General features: G+C 41.2%; 1 protein-coding gene across 1 annotated transcript in view; it reads right to left on the minus strand.

The window, feature by feature from the left end:
* FLT4 (fms related receptor tyrosine kinase 4) overlaps window positions 1-18,471 on the minus strand; it is a 354,573-nt gene that overhangs the window by 121,675 nt on the left and 214,427 nt on the right. Inside the window, exons 5-9 of the mRNA XM_066591022.1 lie at window positions 16,164-16,326; window positions 13,450-13,589; window positions 10,517-10,688; window positions 2,039-2,156; window positions 104-273 (exon numbers count right to left, since the gene is read on the minus strand). Coding sequence (XP_066447119.1) covers window positions 104-273; window positions 2,039-2,156; window positions 10,517-10,688; window positions 13,450-13,589; window positions 16,164-16,326 — 763 coding nt within the window. The remainder of the gene's footprint in view (window positions 1-103; window positions 274-2,038; window positions 2,157-10,516; window positions 10,689-13,449; window positions 13,590-16,163; window positions 16,327-18,471) is intronic.

Genomic DNA, 18,471 nt, shown 5'->3' on the forward strand with positions numbered 1-18,471 from the left:
GACAGTGAGCACTGAGGACGGCCCATGTGATATACTCACAGTGCCCACTCTTGTTATACAGAGTTTCAAATGTGGTTTGGTCACTGCCCTACTTCATGCTTACCATTCACCACCAGTCGTACAGTCACGCGCTGTTGCAATCCAGCTTGCTGGTTCTTTAATACCAGTGTGTATCTCCCGGCATCCTGCTCCGCTATGTCTATGATCTGTAAGGAGTGTAATACCTGCCGATACTTTCCATTGCTGCTGCTCACTGGCTTTCCATCTTTATACCTGACAATGTAAATAAATTGGTAAATTATGGTACTGCCCCCTGCATTTTGCTTTATCTCATAAAGGGGTAGGAGCTCTGTGTTTTCTGATACAGTTTTATACCACCTGCATAGATCTAGATATTTTTTTTAGATTCAGTCACCACTAGAGGGAGCTCAAAAGCTTACTACAGTGGATTCCATAATAAGACTGTATGCAGTATGGATGCACTCAAGCTTTTCCTAGTGGTAGCATCAGGTAGACAGAATTTTGAATGTTATCTTTGAGCTTTGTCTATGCTGGGGATTTCGAGCTGTGTATCAGAAAACTGAGTTCTGGCTGCTATTAAGGGTGTATCCACCTGCGGATTTTTAAGCGAATCTGTTCCAAAATCCACAGCATAGCTAAAGTCAATGTAGTTGGCAGGTGCTGGCTGTAAAAGACAGCTAACACCAGGTTGTAGCAACAGACATCAGAGATTCTGGCTGTTTAACCATTTAGTTGCTGTGGTAAGTGCCAACTGCAGCATTTAAATGGCTGGATAGAGGAAAGCGGCTCTGCCTGTCCCTAAATCGGAGATCATGGGGTGCTGTTGGTAGCCATGGCAGCCTGTGGTCTAGTGGAGGCTCCCAAGCCTGCCATGTATTTCTGCTTATTAAATCCTGCTTGTAGGCTGGCATTCCATGTACAATATACTGAAGTATTGCACTATAGTGTACAAGCAAACTATAATCCCTAAAGTCAGTAAAAAAATAAGTTTGTTTTTTAAATGTCACCAAAATAAAAATTAAAGGGGTTGTCTCGCGAAAGCAAGTGGGGTTAAGCACTTCTGTATGGCCATATTAATGCACTTTGTAATATACATCGTGCATTAAATATGAGCCATACAGAAGTTATTCACTTACCTTCCCTGCGCTGGCGTCCTCGTCTCCATGGCTCCGTCTAACTTCAGCGTCTAATCGCCCGATTAGACGCACTTGCGCAGAAGGGTCTTCTGCCTTCGGCTCGGTCTGGCACGAGCGGCGTTTTGGCTCCGCCCCTTCTGCGCGTCATCGCGTAGCTCCGCCCCATCACGTGTGCCGATTCCAGCCAATCAGGAAGCTGGAATCGGCACACGTGACGGGGCGGAGCTACGCGGTGAAGCATAGAAGGGGGCGGAGCCAGAACGCCGCTGCTGCCGGACAGACCCGAAGGCAGAAGACCCTTCTGCGCAAGCGCGTCTAATCGGGCGATTAGACGCTGAAGTTAGACAGAGCCATGGAGACGGGGACGCCAGCGCAGGGAAGGTAAGTGAATAACTTCTGTATGGCTCATATTTAATGCACGATGTATATTACAAAGTGCATTAATATGGCCATACAGAAGTGCTTATCCCCACTTGCTTTCCCGAGACAACCCCTTTAAGTTAAAAAAATACTCCTTTTCCAATTTTTTCTGTAAAAGGAGAAACTTTACTCCTTTCAACCCAAGTCATAGGCCTCTCACCCAGCCAGCAACCTACAGCACACTAATAAGGGACAATCACCCTGAAAGTTTGTCTGTAAATGATTAGCTTTTTCTTCTGGAGAAAATTCTGGCTTTGTCTCATATTTCCATATTTATTCTTATATTTAACGGTTTGTTAAAAGGTGAGACATTGGCTTGTAGAAATGATGCCTTCCAATAGGTTGCACTGTAGAGGCATTTTTCAATTTGCATAAATTTCTCAGAGGAGCATGCATGACCTTATAAGTCTTCTCACACCTGCTAGATGCTCTCCTTAAGGAGAAACTTCACTAATTCTTACCATTGAAACGCAGGTGTTGGGTAAGCGGACACTTTCACTGACAGTCTTATCAGCTTGTCTGCAGCTGTGGCCTCCATGACTGTGTTTTCCTTAGTCTCCACAGTAATAAAAGGCTTTTCTATGAAAAAAAAAGAAGTTAAATAGCCAGTGAGAAATAGAAAGAGATTGTCACAAGAGAATGTTCATCTTTGTAAAATGATAAAATTGATACAATGCAAATGCTGAGTGATCGTACTCAAAGAGTGGTCATAAATGGCTGCACATCCAAGGGAAAGAATGTATCAAGTGGGATACCACAAGGCTCTGTCCTGGGCCCAGTGTTGTTTAACATTTTTATAAACGATCTGGAGGAGGGAAAAGATGAGAAACTGATCAAATTTGCCGAGGACACAAAGCTAGGAGGGATAGCTAACACTAGGGAAGAGATAGCTGTCTACAAATATCTGAAGGGCTGTCACAGTGCAGAGGGATCAGCCCTATTCGCATTTGCACAAGGAAAGACTAGAAGCAATGTGATGAAACTGAAAGGGAGGAGATACAAATTAGATATTAGAAAAAACTTTCTGACAGTGAGGGCGATCAATGAGTAAAAACGAAAAAAAAAAATGGTCTGGTACCGTGTTAGCTAGTAGAGCAATGTGTGATTGTTCTCAAAGCGAGAAACCAAGTAATCTTGTAGACATGATACCTTTTAATGGCAAACAAAAATGCATGATGTTACAGCTGTAACATCATGCATTTTTGTTAGCCATTAAAAGGTATCATGTCTACAAGATTACTTGGTTTCTCGCTCTGAGAACAATCACACATTGCTCAATGAGTGGAACAGGTTACCATGGGAGGGGGTGAGTTCTTCTTCAACGAAAGTGTTCAAACAAAGGCTGGACAAATATCTGTCTGGGATGATGTAGTAAATCCTGCACTGAGCAAAGGGTTGGACCCGATGACCCTGGAGGTCCCTTCCAACTCTACCATTCTAAGATTCAAATAATAAGGCAAATTGTGTCTGCCGAATGTGGTCAGCAGCAACGAGCGACCATTAAGAGATTGCTGAACTAACAATATTAAAGTGATATTTTCAGTTCAATTAATGCTTTATCGCCAATTTTCAAGAGTCATCATTTTCTATTTTTCCATTAATGTCGCCACATGAGGGCTTGTCCATTATGTGCGACATGTAATTTTCATCTGTATCATTTTGAGTACATATAATGTACTAGCCTATATACCCGGCTTCGCCCGAGTTAATTTGGTACTGGTGTTTATCTGGTGTTCACACGGAAAATCTTATGAAGTCGTGGTTACTTTAGAGATACCGGAAAAACATATGTTCACCATTTTGCGTAGTTCTCTGTGTTACCAAGGAAACACCACGGGGAGGTAACCATGTGATGTTTCCTTTATATAAAATGACATCAGGAAGTGAGATAATTAGATTTCATACGTAAAATTTGGACGCTAATTCTTTTGCACTTAGAATTGAATAATCGAGTTGGGACCCATTAACTTTTCCTATTTATGACGCAATCAATGCCCGTGCCAAATTTCACGTTTCTATGACACCAGAAAGTGAGAAAATTACATTCTGTACGTAAAATTTGGACACTAATTCTTTTGTGCATAGAATTGAATAATCGAGTTGGGACCCATTAGCTTTTCTTATTTATGACATAATCAATGCTCGTGTCAAATTTCACGTTTCTATGACACCGGAACGTGAGAAAATTAGATTCCGTACGTAAAATTTGGACGCTAATTCTTTTCCGCATAGAATTGAATAATCGATTTGGGACCCATTAGCTTTTCCTATTTATGACATATTCAATGCCCATGCCAAATTTTAAGTTTCTATGACATTGGAAAGTGAGAGATTTAGATTATGTACGTTAAATTTCGACGCTAATTCTTTGCGCTAGAATTGAATAATCGAGTTGGGACCCATTAACTTTTCCTATTTATGACATATTCAATGCTTATGGCAAATTTCATGTTTCTATGACTTTGGGAAGTGAGAGATTTAGATTATTTATGTAAAATTTGGACGCTAATTCGTTTGCGCATAGAATTGAGTAATTGAGTTGGGACCCATTAACTTTTCCCTTTTATGACATAATCAATGCTCGTGCCAAATTTCAGGATTCTATGACATTGGGAAGTGAGAAAATTACATTCCGTACGTAAAATTTGAACGCTAATTCTTTTGCGCATAGAATTGAACAATCAAGTTGGGACCCATTAGCTTTTCCTATTTATGACATAATCAATGCTCCTGCCAAATTTCACGTTTCTATGACACCGGAAAGTGAGAAAATTACATTCAGTACGTACAATTTGGACGCTAATTCTTTTGTGCATAGAATTGAATAATCGAGTTGGGACCCATTAGCTTTTCTTATTTATGACATAATCAATGCTCGTGCCAAATTTCCTGTTTCTATGACACCGGAAAGTGAGAAAATTACATTCCGTACGTAAAATTTGGACGCTAATTCTTTTGTGCATAGAATTGAATAATCGAGTTGGGACCCATTAGCATTTCCTATATATGACATAATCAATGCTTGTGCCAAATTTCCCGTTTCTATGACATTGGAAAGTGAAAAAAATTACATTCTGCTCGTAAAATTTCGACGCCAATTCTTTTGCGCTAGAATTGAATAATCGAGTTGGGACCTATGAACTTTTCCTATTTATGACATAATCAATGCTCATGCCAAATTTCACGTTTCTATGACACCGGAAAGTGAGAAAATTAGATTCCGCACATAAAATTTGGATGTTAATTCTTTTGCGCATAGAATTGAATAATTGAGTTGGGACCCATTGGCTTTTCCTATTTATGACATAATCAATGCTTGTGCCAAATTTCACGTTTCTATGACATTGGAAAGTGAGAAAATAACGTTCCGTACGTAAAATTTGGACGCTAATTCTTTTGCGCATAAAATTGAATAATGGAGTTGGGACCCATTAGCTTTTCCTATTTATGACATAATCAATGCTCGTGCCAAATTTCCTGTTTCTATGACACCGGAAAGTGATAAAATTACATTCCGCACGTAAAATTTGGACGCTAATTCTTTTGCGCATAGAATTGAATAATCGATTTGGGACCCATTAGCTTTTCCTATTTATGACATATTCAATGCCCATGCCAAATTTTAAGTTTCTATGACATTGGAAAGTGAGAGATTTAGATTATGTACGTTAAATTTCGACGCTAATTCTTTGCGCTAGAATTAAATAGTCGAGTTGGGACACATTAACTTTTCCTATTTATGACATATTCAATGCTTATGGCAAATTTCATGTTTCTATGACTTTGGGAAGTGAGAGATTTAGATTATTTATGTAAAATTTGGACGCTAATTTGTTTGCGCATAGAATTGAATAATTGAGTTGGGACCCATTAACTTTTCCTATTTATGACATAATCAATGCTCGTGCCAAATTTCAGGTTTTTATGACATTGGGAAGTGAGAAAATTACATTCCGTACGTACAATTTGGACGCTAATTCTTTTGCGCATAGAATTGAACAATTGAGTTGGGACCCATTAGCTTTTCGTATTTATGACATAATCAATGCTCGTGCCAAATTCCCTGTCTCTATGACACCGGAAAGTGAGAAAATTACATTCCGTACGTAAAATTTGGACGCTAATTCTTTTGCGCATAGAATTGAATAATCGAGTTGGGACCCATTGGCTTTTCTTATTTATGACATAATCAATGCTTGTGCCAAATTTCACGTTTCTATGACATTGGAAAGTGAGAAAATAACGTTCCGTACGTAAAATTTGGACGCTAATTCTTTTGCGCATAAAATTGAATAATGGAGTTGGGACCCATTAGCTTTTCCTATTTATGACATAATCAATGCTCGTGCCAAATTTCCCGTTTCTATGACACCGGAAAGTGAAAAAATTACATTCCGCACGTAAAATTTCGACGCCAATTCTTTTGCGCTAGAATTGAGTAATTGAGTTGGGACCTATGAACTTTTCCTATTTATGACATAATCAATGCTCGTGCCGAATTTCCCGTTTCTATGACACCGTAAAGTGAGAAAATTAGATTCCGTACGTAAAATTTGGACGCTAATTCTTTTGCGCATAGAATTGAATAATCGAGTTGGGACCCATTGGCTTTTCTTATTTATGACATAATCAATGCTCGTGCCAAATTTCCCGTTTCTATGACACCAGAAAGTGAGAAAATTACATTCTGCACGTAAACTTTGGACGCTAATTCTTTTGTGCATAGAATTGAATAATCGAGTTGGGACCCATTAGCGTTTCCTACTTATGACATAATCAATGCTCGTGCCAAATTTCCCGTTTCTATTACACCGGAAAGTGAAAAAATTACATTCCGCACGTAAAATTTCGACGCCAATTCTTTTGCACTAGAATTGAATAATGGAGTTGGGACCTATGAACGTTTCCTATTTATGACATAATCAATGCTTCTGCAAAATTTCGAGTTTCTATGACACCGGAAAGTGAGAGAATTAGATTCCGTACGTAAAATTTGGATGCTAATTCTTTTGCGCATAGAATTGAATAATCGAGTTGGGACCCATTAGCGTTTCCTATTTATGACATAATCAATGCTCGTGCCAAATTTCCCGTTTCTATGACACCGGAAAGTGAAAAAAATTACATTCCGCACGTAAAATTTTGACTCCAATTCTTTTGCACTTAGAATTGAATAATTGAGTTGGGACCTATGAACTTTTCCTATTTATGACATAATCAATGCTCGTGCCAAATTTCACGTTTCTATGACATCGGAAAGTGAGAAAATTAGATTCCGTACGTAAAATTTGGACGCTAATTCTTTTGCACTTAGAATTGAATAATCGAGTTGGGACCCATTCGCTTTTCCTATTTATGACATAATCAATGCTCCTGCCAAATTTCGAGTTCCTATGACACCGGGAAGTGAGAGAATTAGATTCCGTACCTAAAATTTGGACGCTAATTCTTTTGGGCATAGAATTGATTAATCAAGTTGGGACCCATTAACTTTTCCTATTTATGACATATTCAATGCTCGTGCCAAATTTGAAGTTTCTATGACATTGGGAAGTGAGAGATTTAGATTATGTACGTTAAATTTTGACGCTAATTCTTTTGCCCATAGAATTGAATAATCGAGTTGGGACCCAATTACTTTTCCTATTTTGGAGATAATCTATGCTCGCGCCAAAATTCATGTTTCCACGACATTGGGAAGTTGGAGAACTTTTGGCGAGTCAGTGAGTGAGTCAGTCAGTCAGTCAGTGAGTCAGTGAGGGCTCTTGTCTTTATATATATATATATATAGATTCTGTGACTTTTATTGTGTTTTCTGGGGCATGGTGGAAAAACATTAGTTCTGCCATTGTTTTATTTTTTCACTATGTGGTATAAATTACATGATATCTTTTTTCTGGTCAGTAAAATGATATATATTTTCTTTTAGGCTTTTTCAGTTTCAACAATAAAGCCTCAGTCAGCGCTCACATGGACGCTTTGTAGAAGCGCAGAATCTTTGCTTCTAACAAAGTTAGGACATCGAGTGCCAACTCACATGTCAGCTCCGTGATGCAGCTTGCTTTCCATAGGCTCCTATGGGAGCTGTGGAAGCACGCAGCCCGCTCCACGGATGTGTGACCAGGGTTCTTCACGGAGCTAGAGGCAGCCCATTCATGCAATCTTTTTCAGCAAGTCAGCAGCGTTGTTTACACATTGCTTAGCAGCGTGTTAATAACACTTGTCTGACCGAGGCCCAAAAAAATCTTTTTTGTAAAACAATTTAAATTTTTTTTATCTTTGCATCCCAAGATCCAAAGCTTTTCTATCTTTCCATAGATGGAACTGTATGAGGACTTGTTTTTTTGCAGTTTTTTATTGGTATCATTTTGGGTTATATACTACTTTTTTGATCACTTTTACTACATCTTTGGGAAGTTAAGTGAACAAAAACATAATTTTGCCTTTGTTTTTCTTAGTGCTCGCTACACAGGATAAAAATACATTCAATTTATTGCATAGTTTGTTACTGATGCAGTGATACCAAATACCTATTTCTTTATAGGGACTCAGTCACACGGGTGTTTTTATGTGTGTATATGTTACCTGCGTTTGCAGTCCGCATCTATATAGAACCAACGCTTTTCGATGGCAGCAGTCAGATGCCCTATATTTACTGCTGCATATTTTTGTGCGCAGGTAAATATAGGGCAGCGGGTTTTAAGACGCGGGTAACAGCGGCATCCATCATTTTTGGATGTGAAACCCCTGGATGCTGTCACATCCAGGGGTTTCACCCTGTGGTCAATGGGGCCGGCAGCAGCAGCACTGACCCCATTGAGAACATATAGTGAAGATCGTGATCCTCTGGCACAGCTGTGGCACAGGAGCGCGATGTTCTCTCATTGAATTACAGCCTGCTCGATTTAAAGTAATGGGCATTTCAGGGAAGGGCTTTAAATATAAGCCCTTCCCTGAAAAATCATCCCTAAAATGTGTAAAAGAAAAAAAAAATAAAAAAATAAATAAATAAAAAATATATATATATACACTCACCTCTCCGCAGCTGCTGGGTCTTCTCCTGCATTGCTCTGAAGTGCTTTCAGCAGGCAGGAATTTTAAATCCCCTCCTGCTGAAAGGGCTGGCTCTGATTAGCTGAGCACTGTGACCAATCAGAGGCAGCTCTCAGCTATTGAATGACAGCTGAGAGTTGCCTGTGATTGGTCCCTGCACTCAGCCAATCAGAAGCAGCACTCTCCCATTCATTGAATTCAGCCATTGATTGAATTCAATGAATGGGTGAGTGCTGACTCTGATTGACTGAGTGAAGGGACCAATCACAGGCAACTCTGTGCCTCTGATTGGTCGTAGTGCTCAGCCAATCAGAGGCAGCCCTTTCTGCAGGCTGGGATTTTAAATCCCCGACTGCTGAAAACACTTCAGAGCAGTGCAGGAGAAGACCCGGCAGCTGCAGAGAGGTGAGTATATATATATTTTTTCATTTTTTACACATTTTAGGGAAGGGCTTATATTTAAAGCCCTTCCCTCAAAATCATTGCAGGGCTTGCCGGCAGCCCATTGCTTTCAATTGAGCCGGCTGTAGCGCCGCTTCCATTGAATTCAATGGGAGAACATTGCGCTCCTCTGCTGTCACAGTGTCCAGTGACAATGGGACTCCCCATGGAGATGAAGAAATCCTCTGCCACAGCTGTCACAGCTGTGGCAGAGGAGCCTGATGTTCTCTGTATGTCAATGGGGTCGCCGCTGCTGCCGCCGGCCCCATTGTGCAAAGGTGAAACCCCTGGATGTGACAGCATCCAGGTGTTTCACATCCAAGGAATCCCACGTTGCAGCTGTCACAGCCGCAGCAAGGGATAGTGGGCAGCGCACTTTTTGTGCAAAAAAACGCAGCCAAGTGCGGATTTTTCTGCATGCCGCCCGCTTCGGTCATGCAAATTTTTGTGCATTTGCATTCTGCGCACAAAAGATTTGCACGTTAAAACGCCCATGTGACTGAGCCCTGAAAATAAGGAAAAAGTGCACAAAAGGGTTTATTTTTATATTTATTTTACTTGGACTTTTTTTTTTCTTTAACATTCTTTATTTTTTTTATATGTCTCTGTAGGGGATTTGATCCTATGATCACTAGGATAACATTTCTATTTTCTTTAAAGATACCAGCCATGAGCTCACTACGACTGGATGGAGGAGGGCTGATGATATCTCCAATACTGGCCGTTGTGGATGGCACTGGTTCAGTTTCTGATCTGATGCCATCTATATAGTGTAAATGTATGCCATTTCATGCCAGCCCTTTCCCTATCAGGATGTACATGCAAAGAGCTGGTGAGAGTTAATGGAGTTGGTACCAGGAACAGAATCCTGCAGATAACTAGGACTGTGGATTCTTCTGTTAACCTGTGATTTCCTCCCTGTCACACCACTTTGTGATTTATGCACTGTTTTCCTGCTGGCGTGAGTTTCTACTTGTGATTGGACTGTAGTTAGTTTTTCTACAAGTAAAGGAGCACTGCTAACTGTTCCTGGCTTTGCTATTTTAAAAAGTCCCCTGTGAGCGTGGACCATTTATTTTATCATCCGGATCCACTGCAGAGGAAGGAACGGTGGCGTCACCCATGACAACAGACTGTTAAGGTAAACCACGTATCGGGTTACACCTTTGTGCAAGACCTCCCCTCAGTTACTTGGACAGGTCCTGTGCTACCCTCAGGGTGGGAGATGGCAGAGCTCAGTGACAAGGCCCAAACTCTACCCCGCTGTCCCCTAGGCTGAACGCCTGCTCCTCGGACGAAGCAGCAGCATGTGCCAATCTTTAGGCCTTGGAGTAATATGCGCTTTGTATAGCCCTACCTCTTATACATTTACTGTCTCATCCCCATCTGATAGCTCAGCTATAATATCACAAGGTAACCCGCACTGAATCCCATCCATTCTGTACCGTGCACAATGACCTCGATGCTTTCTTGGTGTTGCCACTTCTCACTCACAGCATGACATTCGTACTTTCCCATGTCCGACCAGTTTACAGCGGGCATAGTAAGGGTACTGAACATTTCTGTGTGGCCTTGCAGGGCTAGACGATCAGAGTGCTCTGTCACAAAGCGGTTATTCTGTTAACAAAAAATGTGCAAATAGTCAATTAAAAACATCCCAATAGTGATTACAAAAGCTTGCTTCATTTTGTGTTTTGCAGATTTGTGTCTTCATAGTATCAGACAAATGCGATGTGTAGTATGATCCTGCAGTCATGTGCTGAAGGGATTGTGCCAAGATGGTATTCCATGTGTATTATTAGGGCATATGAATGCCATAAAGCACAGTCACCCACTCCAGACTTCCCTCTATAACCCAGGACGGAGATTCGCACAGTAAGAGCAGCTCCTGTCCTGGTTGAGCTTCTACTGTCCTGTTATTACAGGATGGCCATTCATGTGATACTATACTTGTGCTGCAAGGTAAAAAAGGCCAAGCTACCCCGGCAAAATAAACTTATTGCTAGGATGCCAAGAATGGTAACATTTGTGCATCCTGGCAAAACCCCTTTAAGGTCCTTTTCCACAAAGCAATCCTTGAGCCATTGTAAATAAGTGCCTATTGCTGTTACCAGGGACCCAGCAGAGATGTCAGCAGGAGGGCCTGACGATCCAGGGGCCAAAAGACTACAGACCATGTCTGCCTTCCCACAGGGGACAGGGCCCGTAAAGAAGATGACGGCACTGTGGGACTTGTAATCAAGGAAAGTTGCAAGAAACAACTTTAGTGAGCGCACACTAGGGCCAGTGACTATGTCGGACGAACCCGCACTAAGGAAGTATCTTCCAAGGGACTCGTACGGGGGAATGCAAGAATTGGAATGACAAAGCCGGATGTTTTGTGTTTAGTAATCTAATGGGTGTTATGGGATATTCATATGATCTAGGACGTTCGTTGATATGATGTGAAGTGTAAAACGCTGTGATGGGGGACAGGGCACTTTGGGGATGACAGCGCTGTGCTCTTATATAAGATAATGTTAGATTCACGTGAGATTAAAGTTACTCGAGATGATATTCTCACCTACGGCGTGTGCGTACCCGCCGTGACATGGTGTTCCTAAATTTAGTGATGTGCTCCAGCACCTACAGTGCATTACGCCGTGAAGGTGACGTGGTGCGGACCTTCGGTAATACAAAGTACAATGAAGTACAATGAGGACAGTGGTTAGTGATGATGGTTCAGGTACGAAGTGCCTTATCCAGCCGCAGTAATCCCCTTATGTGTAATGCGCAAGAGGCATCAAGGAAAGTAGAGGAAATATATCCTGCACCTATGGTGCCTTGATCCCGCAGGCACAGAGACCATTCTATTGAGACATAGAAGTGTGAAATTCCAATTAATTATATGTAACATTAAAACGTATTCATTCCCTCCCATGAAGTGATGCAAAATGCCACTTTGTTTTGAAAATTTTTTATGAAATGTGCCACCACCGTCTGTCAGGGCCGCTCCATACATAACACCTGCTTCACATTCATGGGCAGCACATATCCTTGTTTGCACGGGGAGATGTTGCGATGGGTGAGCATTTTTATGCTCCAGCAAAAGACACAATGAGTTGACAAACATGCATGTGCATTTTCACACGGGCTGATGATTGTAGAAATGAATATTCATGCCTGATCATTGGCCTGTGTAGAAGGGCCTTTACTGCCTTCTATTGGCCTCCTTTACTATTGTCTCTAGTTGGTGCCGAGGAAGTGAAGTAACAAGTCTATCGGATGACACTACCCATATGTATGCATAGAAGCTGTATAGTAGGCTTTTTATAATCATGACTATCTACAGAATTGCATCCTTATTATTTGATTAGATTTTTATTTTATGGATTGGAGTAATAAGTAATAAAACTTAAAGTCAAGACTTTTAACGTTAATGTCCAAAATTTCTCCCAATCCAAATAGGATGAAAATTCTGTGTTGAAGAATTTGTAATATATTTTCATTATATGAGAACTCCATTTTATCTACTTGTACAGAACAAGAGACACATACACTGAATGGCCACTTTATTGGCCATGATTGAAGCTTCCCTGCATGGAAATTAGCCCCCAAAGTTTTCAGTGGATCAATTTCACTGTGCATCCAAATTAGATGGGAAAATCCAGTGATCTGCGTGACTTCCAACGAGGCCCAGTCATTGGTGCTAGACTAGCCGTGGCCAGGACTTCACTGCCAACCCTTTGAGGTTTATTTGTGCATGGTGGGGAAAGTATACCAAGAATGATTAGAATGAGAAATACATCGAGTAAAAGGGGGTCCTGTAAATAGCTCATCAATGAAAGGGGTTAGAGGAGGTTCATTCTTATGAACAGGCACTGCACATTCAAGCAAATTAAAACAGGAGCTCCAACTAACATGTCCGAACACACAACTTGTTGTTGAATGAATGGCTATGACAGCAGACAACCAGTTCCAGCACCAGAGAAGCAGAAAGGAGAGACTCCAGTGGGCAAAAGAATTGGATCACTGAGTGTTGGAAAAACAACTCCTGGTCAGATTAATCCAGATTTCTGTTGCCCCGTGCTCATGGAAGGTCAGAATTTGATGCAAGCAGCATGAATCAATGACCCCTTCCTGTCAGGCTGAGGGAGGTGAAATAATGATGTGGGGAAGATTTTCTTGGCACATATCCTGTTCTAACGATAGTTGTTGATGGACGCCACAATGAATTTATGTGAGTCTGAAGGCCAGAGGAGGCCATTCAGTATAGGTTATCCTGGGGTTGCAAGTTGGATGCCACTGGAAAAACCTGACATTGTTGCTATATTAGTTGTGTTAGTGGTCATAGTAACAGATTCTATGTTAATATATGTGGAAAATAAAGATTCATTACCTTTTTGCCAGGGTAATCCCACTGGAAGTTGACTGCCGTATTAAACTCCACAATTACAGTGCAGTTTAAAACTAGTTGATCTCCTACAAGCAGCTCAACCATGTCTTTGGGAGTAAGGTTCATATCATACAAATTGTATCCTGAAATGAAGAGAAGCTGTATGGTAAGGTAGATAGAGACAGTAGAAACAACGACCTACACGAACGCAACCCACAAAGGCAGGAAAAAAGGGAGTAGGGACATGCATACACTAACGGACACCAACAACATAAACCAAACATGCATACAAACAACCACAAAGAAAACAGACGCCAAAATACTTTCTAATACTACAATGACACATAGGCAGATGCAATTGCTAATAAGTAAGAAATAGGCACTGGTTTATATTTTAGCCAGAATACGTAAACTCACAAGCCCACATATTACACATAGAAGAAAGGAAATTCTAATAAATAATGAACAAAAATCTAATAAACTAAAACTAATTATGAACTGTGGTACGGACTACATTATATACTTGCTGGAATGCCATGAGGTTTGCGCTATATAGGCAGAACAAAGAAGCCTCTGAGAATACATATATATCGAAACATCGTTTTAATATAAAAAACAGATTTACAAAACACAGTGTGTTTCGCCATTTCCTGACTGAGCACAACTGTGATACCTCTGGACTACATGTAACACCATTAGAGTATATTAGTTCACAATCTTTTTCTGACCTGTAAACTAAAGAGATGTTCTGGATATTTAAGCTGAATATACCCTTACCCCCAATGGGTTAAATGAAATCCTAGAAAAAATATGATTATGCTCCTGCTTGCTCCAATTTAATGTATTTACTTGTTTTATACCGTAGTATATATTTACATAATTATTTATTCACCATTTATTCATTACTGATCATTGATTATTCATTAATTCTGTACTTAAACACTTTTTAAATAATAACTGTACAAGTTGCATTGAATAATCCTTAATAATGTTTTTTAACAACATATTAATTAATGAATTTATATATTTTATAAACTTTTATGCTGAGCCATTAATTTATATAACTTATACAATACATTTTAGATTAATGGTAACTTAGGTCTGAAGAATCCATTGTCTTCACATCCAGTTGAAGTTCTTATATTATATATTTTATATGATCGCTGTAAATGATCAATAAGTGTATATTGATTGAAAAATCCAATTCCCTTTATACCCGTTTTAGAACAAAGCTTTATATAGAACTAGATTGAATTCTCGGCAATGAAAATGTTTGTCAACAATAAAGTTTTTCTCTATTGCAAGTACAGAGGACACCGCGGCGTTGGATCAACAAGGGGGGGGGGGGGTTGAAATAGGCTAGACTAGATGGACATTGTCTTAATTCAGCCTAACATACTATGTTACAATATTGCAGTGATGTTATCACGTGAGTATGAAGAGCACGTTCGCGCTGTTTCTAAATGTAAACCAAGTGAAAAGCAAGATGCATTCCAAATACAAGCTGTGTGCCTCACGTAAACTCCACCCACCCAAAACCCAGAAGATGGCACTGTGGCAGCAGCCTGGCATCCCCTGCATGGGAAGAGTTCACTTCCAGAGTAGGTCCTATTATAATATGTATTTTATATATAAATATGTGCTCTTTAATTGTACCTATAAAGCTTCAAAAAGTCGCTTGATAGTGCTAAAAAGCGTTGCATCTGATTTTTTTACCTCTTGCTTTACATAGCTAATAAATGTGGAGCAATATAATAAATAGCCACAGTGGTAAGCTTTTTCTCCCTGACCCTTGGAACGTGGAAGGGATTTTTTGGGGCCCTTTTTTGGACTTTTGGTTTTTAAAGCCCACATCAAGGGTCCTTTTTGTCTTGTGAGTTCCTACTCTAGCAAGACAGCTAAAACCACAAAAAGGGAACCATGCCTACAAGTGAGGTAATCGTCCCAACAGGGAGGGCCCAATGCTGGAACCTAGGGGCCTGGCTCGCCCTAGATGGTAACAGGCAGGAACACAAGACAAGGGAAATACAACATGCACACTGTAGAAGGACAGTTCACACCTAGTGTAGTCAACACCTAATATCATACACGGAAGACAACCCTGTTCACACCAAGTGACTGCAACACCACACAGAACAGGTCATTGTTCACACATGAAGTCTGCTCACCTCACAGACAGAAGGATATTCCATACAGAACCGCAGGAAAGCATAAATAAAACAGGAGCTAGTTCAAGTATCCACACACCAAGAAAAGGAAAGAAAGTGTCAGACACCAAACTGATGTAAAAGGAACATCATGTCAGATATCACCCTCCTGACAACATACAGGACATCAGATGTCTGGAGGGCGTGCCTGATAAAAGGGAAAGTAAAAGGGGCCCACATAACATGTAGACAGGGGAGTCAGGTGTCCAAATCATCTTCAGGGAAGGTGGGGAAAAGCAACTCAAACTAGCAGCATGCATAACACCAAGTACAGAGTGGGAAAGGGATAATGTATAAATGACCGACACTCTAGTGAAAGGGGCTGGTATTTATGTGCACAGACTGATGATTGGCAGGCTGAAGAACTCCACACCATCAGCCAGTCAAACCAACCCCACCTGCAGCAGTGTGCTCCAGGGAAAGCCATAGAACTACAGGTCCCAGGAGCTCAACGTGACAGACAGCAATAAATAAGCAAATATGCATACTGGACATAATCCAATTTCTTACCTGTAAAGTGGACAAAGAAATAATTTGACAAAAACGTCTTTCCGTCTATGATGGTCACACACTGAACTAAGAGGGAATCTTTTATTTGGTCTGCAGGGAGGATCATCCCTTCTTTATTGTCCCATCTGATACTCTTCCCATCCGGAATAATGACTGAGCTATGCTAAAGGAAGAAGCATTGGAATGTTATACAGCAACAGAATCATGATGTTCAAATGGAAGCAATCTGCAAACATTTGGGGTGCAATTACTTAATTAACAGTCCACATCATTGTGATACTATGTAAATATGTCCATTAATGTGTTATGATATGTATCTGCATTAGAGATGAGCGAACGTGCTCGGCCACGCCCCTTTTTCGCCCGAATACCGCGAATTCCGAGTACTTCCGTACTCGGGCGAAAAAATTCGGGGGCCGCCGTGGCGGCACGGGGGGTAGCAGTGGGGAGTGGGGGGGAAAGGGAGAGAGAGAGGGCTCCCCCCTGTTCCCCGCTGCTACCCCCCGCACCGCCACGCCTCTCCCCGCCCCCCGAATATTTGCGCGCGAGTACTGAAGTACTCGAAAATGGCGGTACTCGGGTGCGTAAGTACTCGTAACGAGTACGTTCGCTCATCTCTAATCTGCATTTAGTGTTGTGTTCTTTCATAGCATGTATGCAGTTCAATGGTGTATTTTCTAACCCAGGGATTTTTGGTACTTCGGGTATTAGGCTACATTCACATTGGTGAGCACGATCTCTATCCGAGAAACTCGGCCCAATGACTGTCGAGTGCTTTAGTATCCAACAGTCATCCCAATACTATCTCTCTGTAGCACACCACACCCATAGCATCCTGGAGGACATTATGGAGCAGTGTGGCTGTGAATTCAGTACCAAAATAAAACAATTCTCTCCACCCTGGGAAGGTCACCTACCTCTGATCTAGAACGTCAATTCTAAATGTTCAACTAATTGAGAAAATATAGCAACTTAAAGGAGTTACCCCAGTTTAGACTACTTCTGTCCATTAAATCTGATCACTGCGGTTATTTTTGTAATGTACTTGCTTATTCAATGTTGTGTATATTCTGAGATTCTAGAAATGGTCATGTGAAAGAGCCGACTGTGTGGCGGAAGCTAGCACTAGTATACCTGGGAAATTACCTGTTCTGAAAGCTGAAGTGCTACAGCTGGAAATGTAAGACATAATCTGGGCCTGTAGCTGTGATATCAGGAACAATAAGGAGGATGAAGTAAACATAATGCAAGGTACCTGGGGATGTCACTCTGAATATTTGCCACAGTTGAGCCATCTTCACAAATGGCAGAAATACTACGGAATATCTGCTGCCGGAAATGTAGTGTAAATTCTTCAGTATTTACAGTACAAGGCATGTGGAGATTTCTTAAATTTCCTTCACATGCTGCGGAAAATATCCGCAATGAATCTGTGGTGTTTAAAAAAAAATACAGCAGATGCTAAATCTACAACATTTCCATTTGTGCTGTGGATTTCAATCCTTGGAGTACACTCATTGCCAAAAAAATCAAGCACCTAGAATGAGTTGTCAGAAATGAACGAAACTTTCTATGTTTCTATGCTTTCGTGCCCCCTCTACAACTCTGTTAACTGTGCAAAATCACTTCATTTGCGCCATAGAGGCGTCTAGTGGTCAACAAGCTCTACACAATTAGAAGATGTCACTACACACAAGGAGCCTCCATGAGCCTTTTATAGGTCAAAGGTGGAACCACTTTTAGGGTTCTCTAACTCCCCCCACTTCTCTAACTCCCCTCTCCCGCTCTCTGACCATAACCTCCTTTCTTTCTCGGTCAAGCTTCCTAGTATCTCCCCAGACCCTCCTACCTACCGTACATTCCTCTGCTCGCCCCACCACCTGCGCTAGCGACCCTCTTCCATCACACCTCCTCCGGTCCCTCTTCCCAGTGGTTATCTCCTATCTCACCACTATATTCAACCTCTCTCTGACCTCTGACATTTTTCCATCCTCTTTCAAACATACCATCATATCCCCACTGCTAAACAAACAGACTCTGGACTCAACTGATGCTGCCAACTACCGACCCATCTTCAACCTCCCCTTCATCTCCAAACAACTAGAATGCCTGGTTTACTCCTGCCTCTTAAGCTATCTATCAGACAACTCTCTTCTCGACCCCCTACAGTCCGGCTTCCGCCCCCAACACTGGACAGAAACCGCCCTTACAAAAAGTGTCAAACAACTTCCTGACAGCCAAATCAAGGGGCGACTACTCTCTATTGATCCTCCTTGATCTCTTCACAGGAGTTGACACTGTTGACCAC

The sequence above is a fragment of the Eleutherodactylus coqui genome, chromosome 2 (assembly GCF_035609145.1).
Source record: "Eleutherodactylus coqui strain aEleCoq1 chromosome 2, aEleCoq1.hap1, whole genome shotgun sequence".
NCBI lineage: Eukaryota > Metazoa > Chordata > Amphibia > Anura > Eleutherodactylidae > Eleutherodactylus > Eleutherodactylus coqui.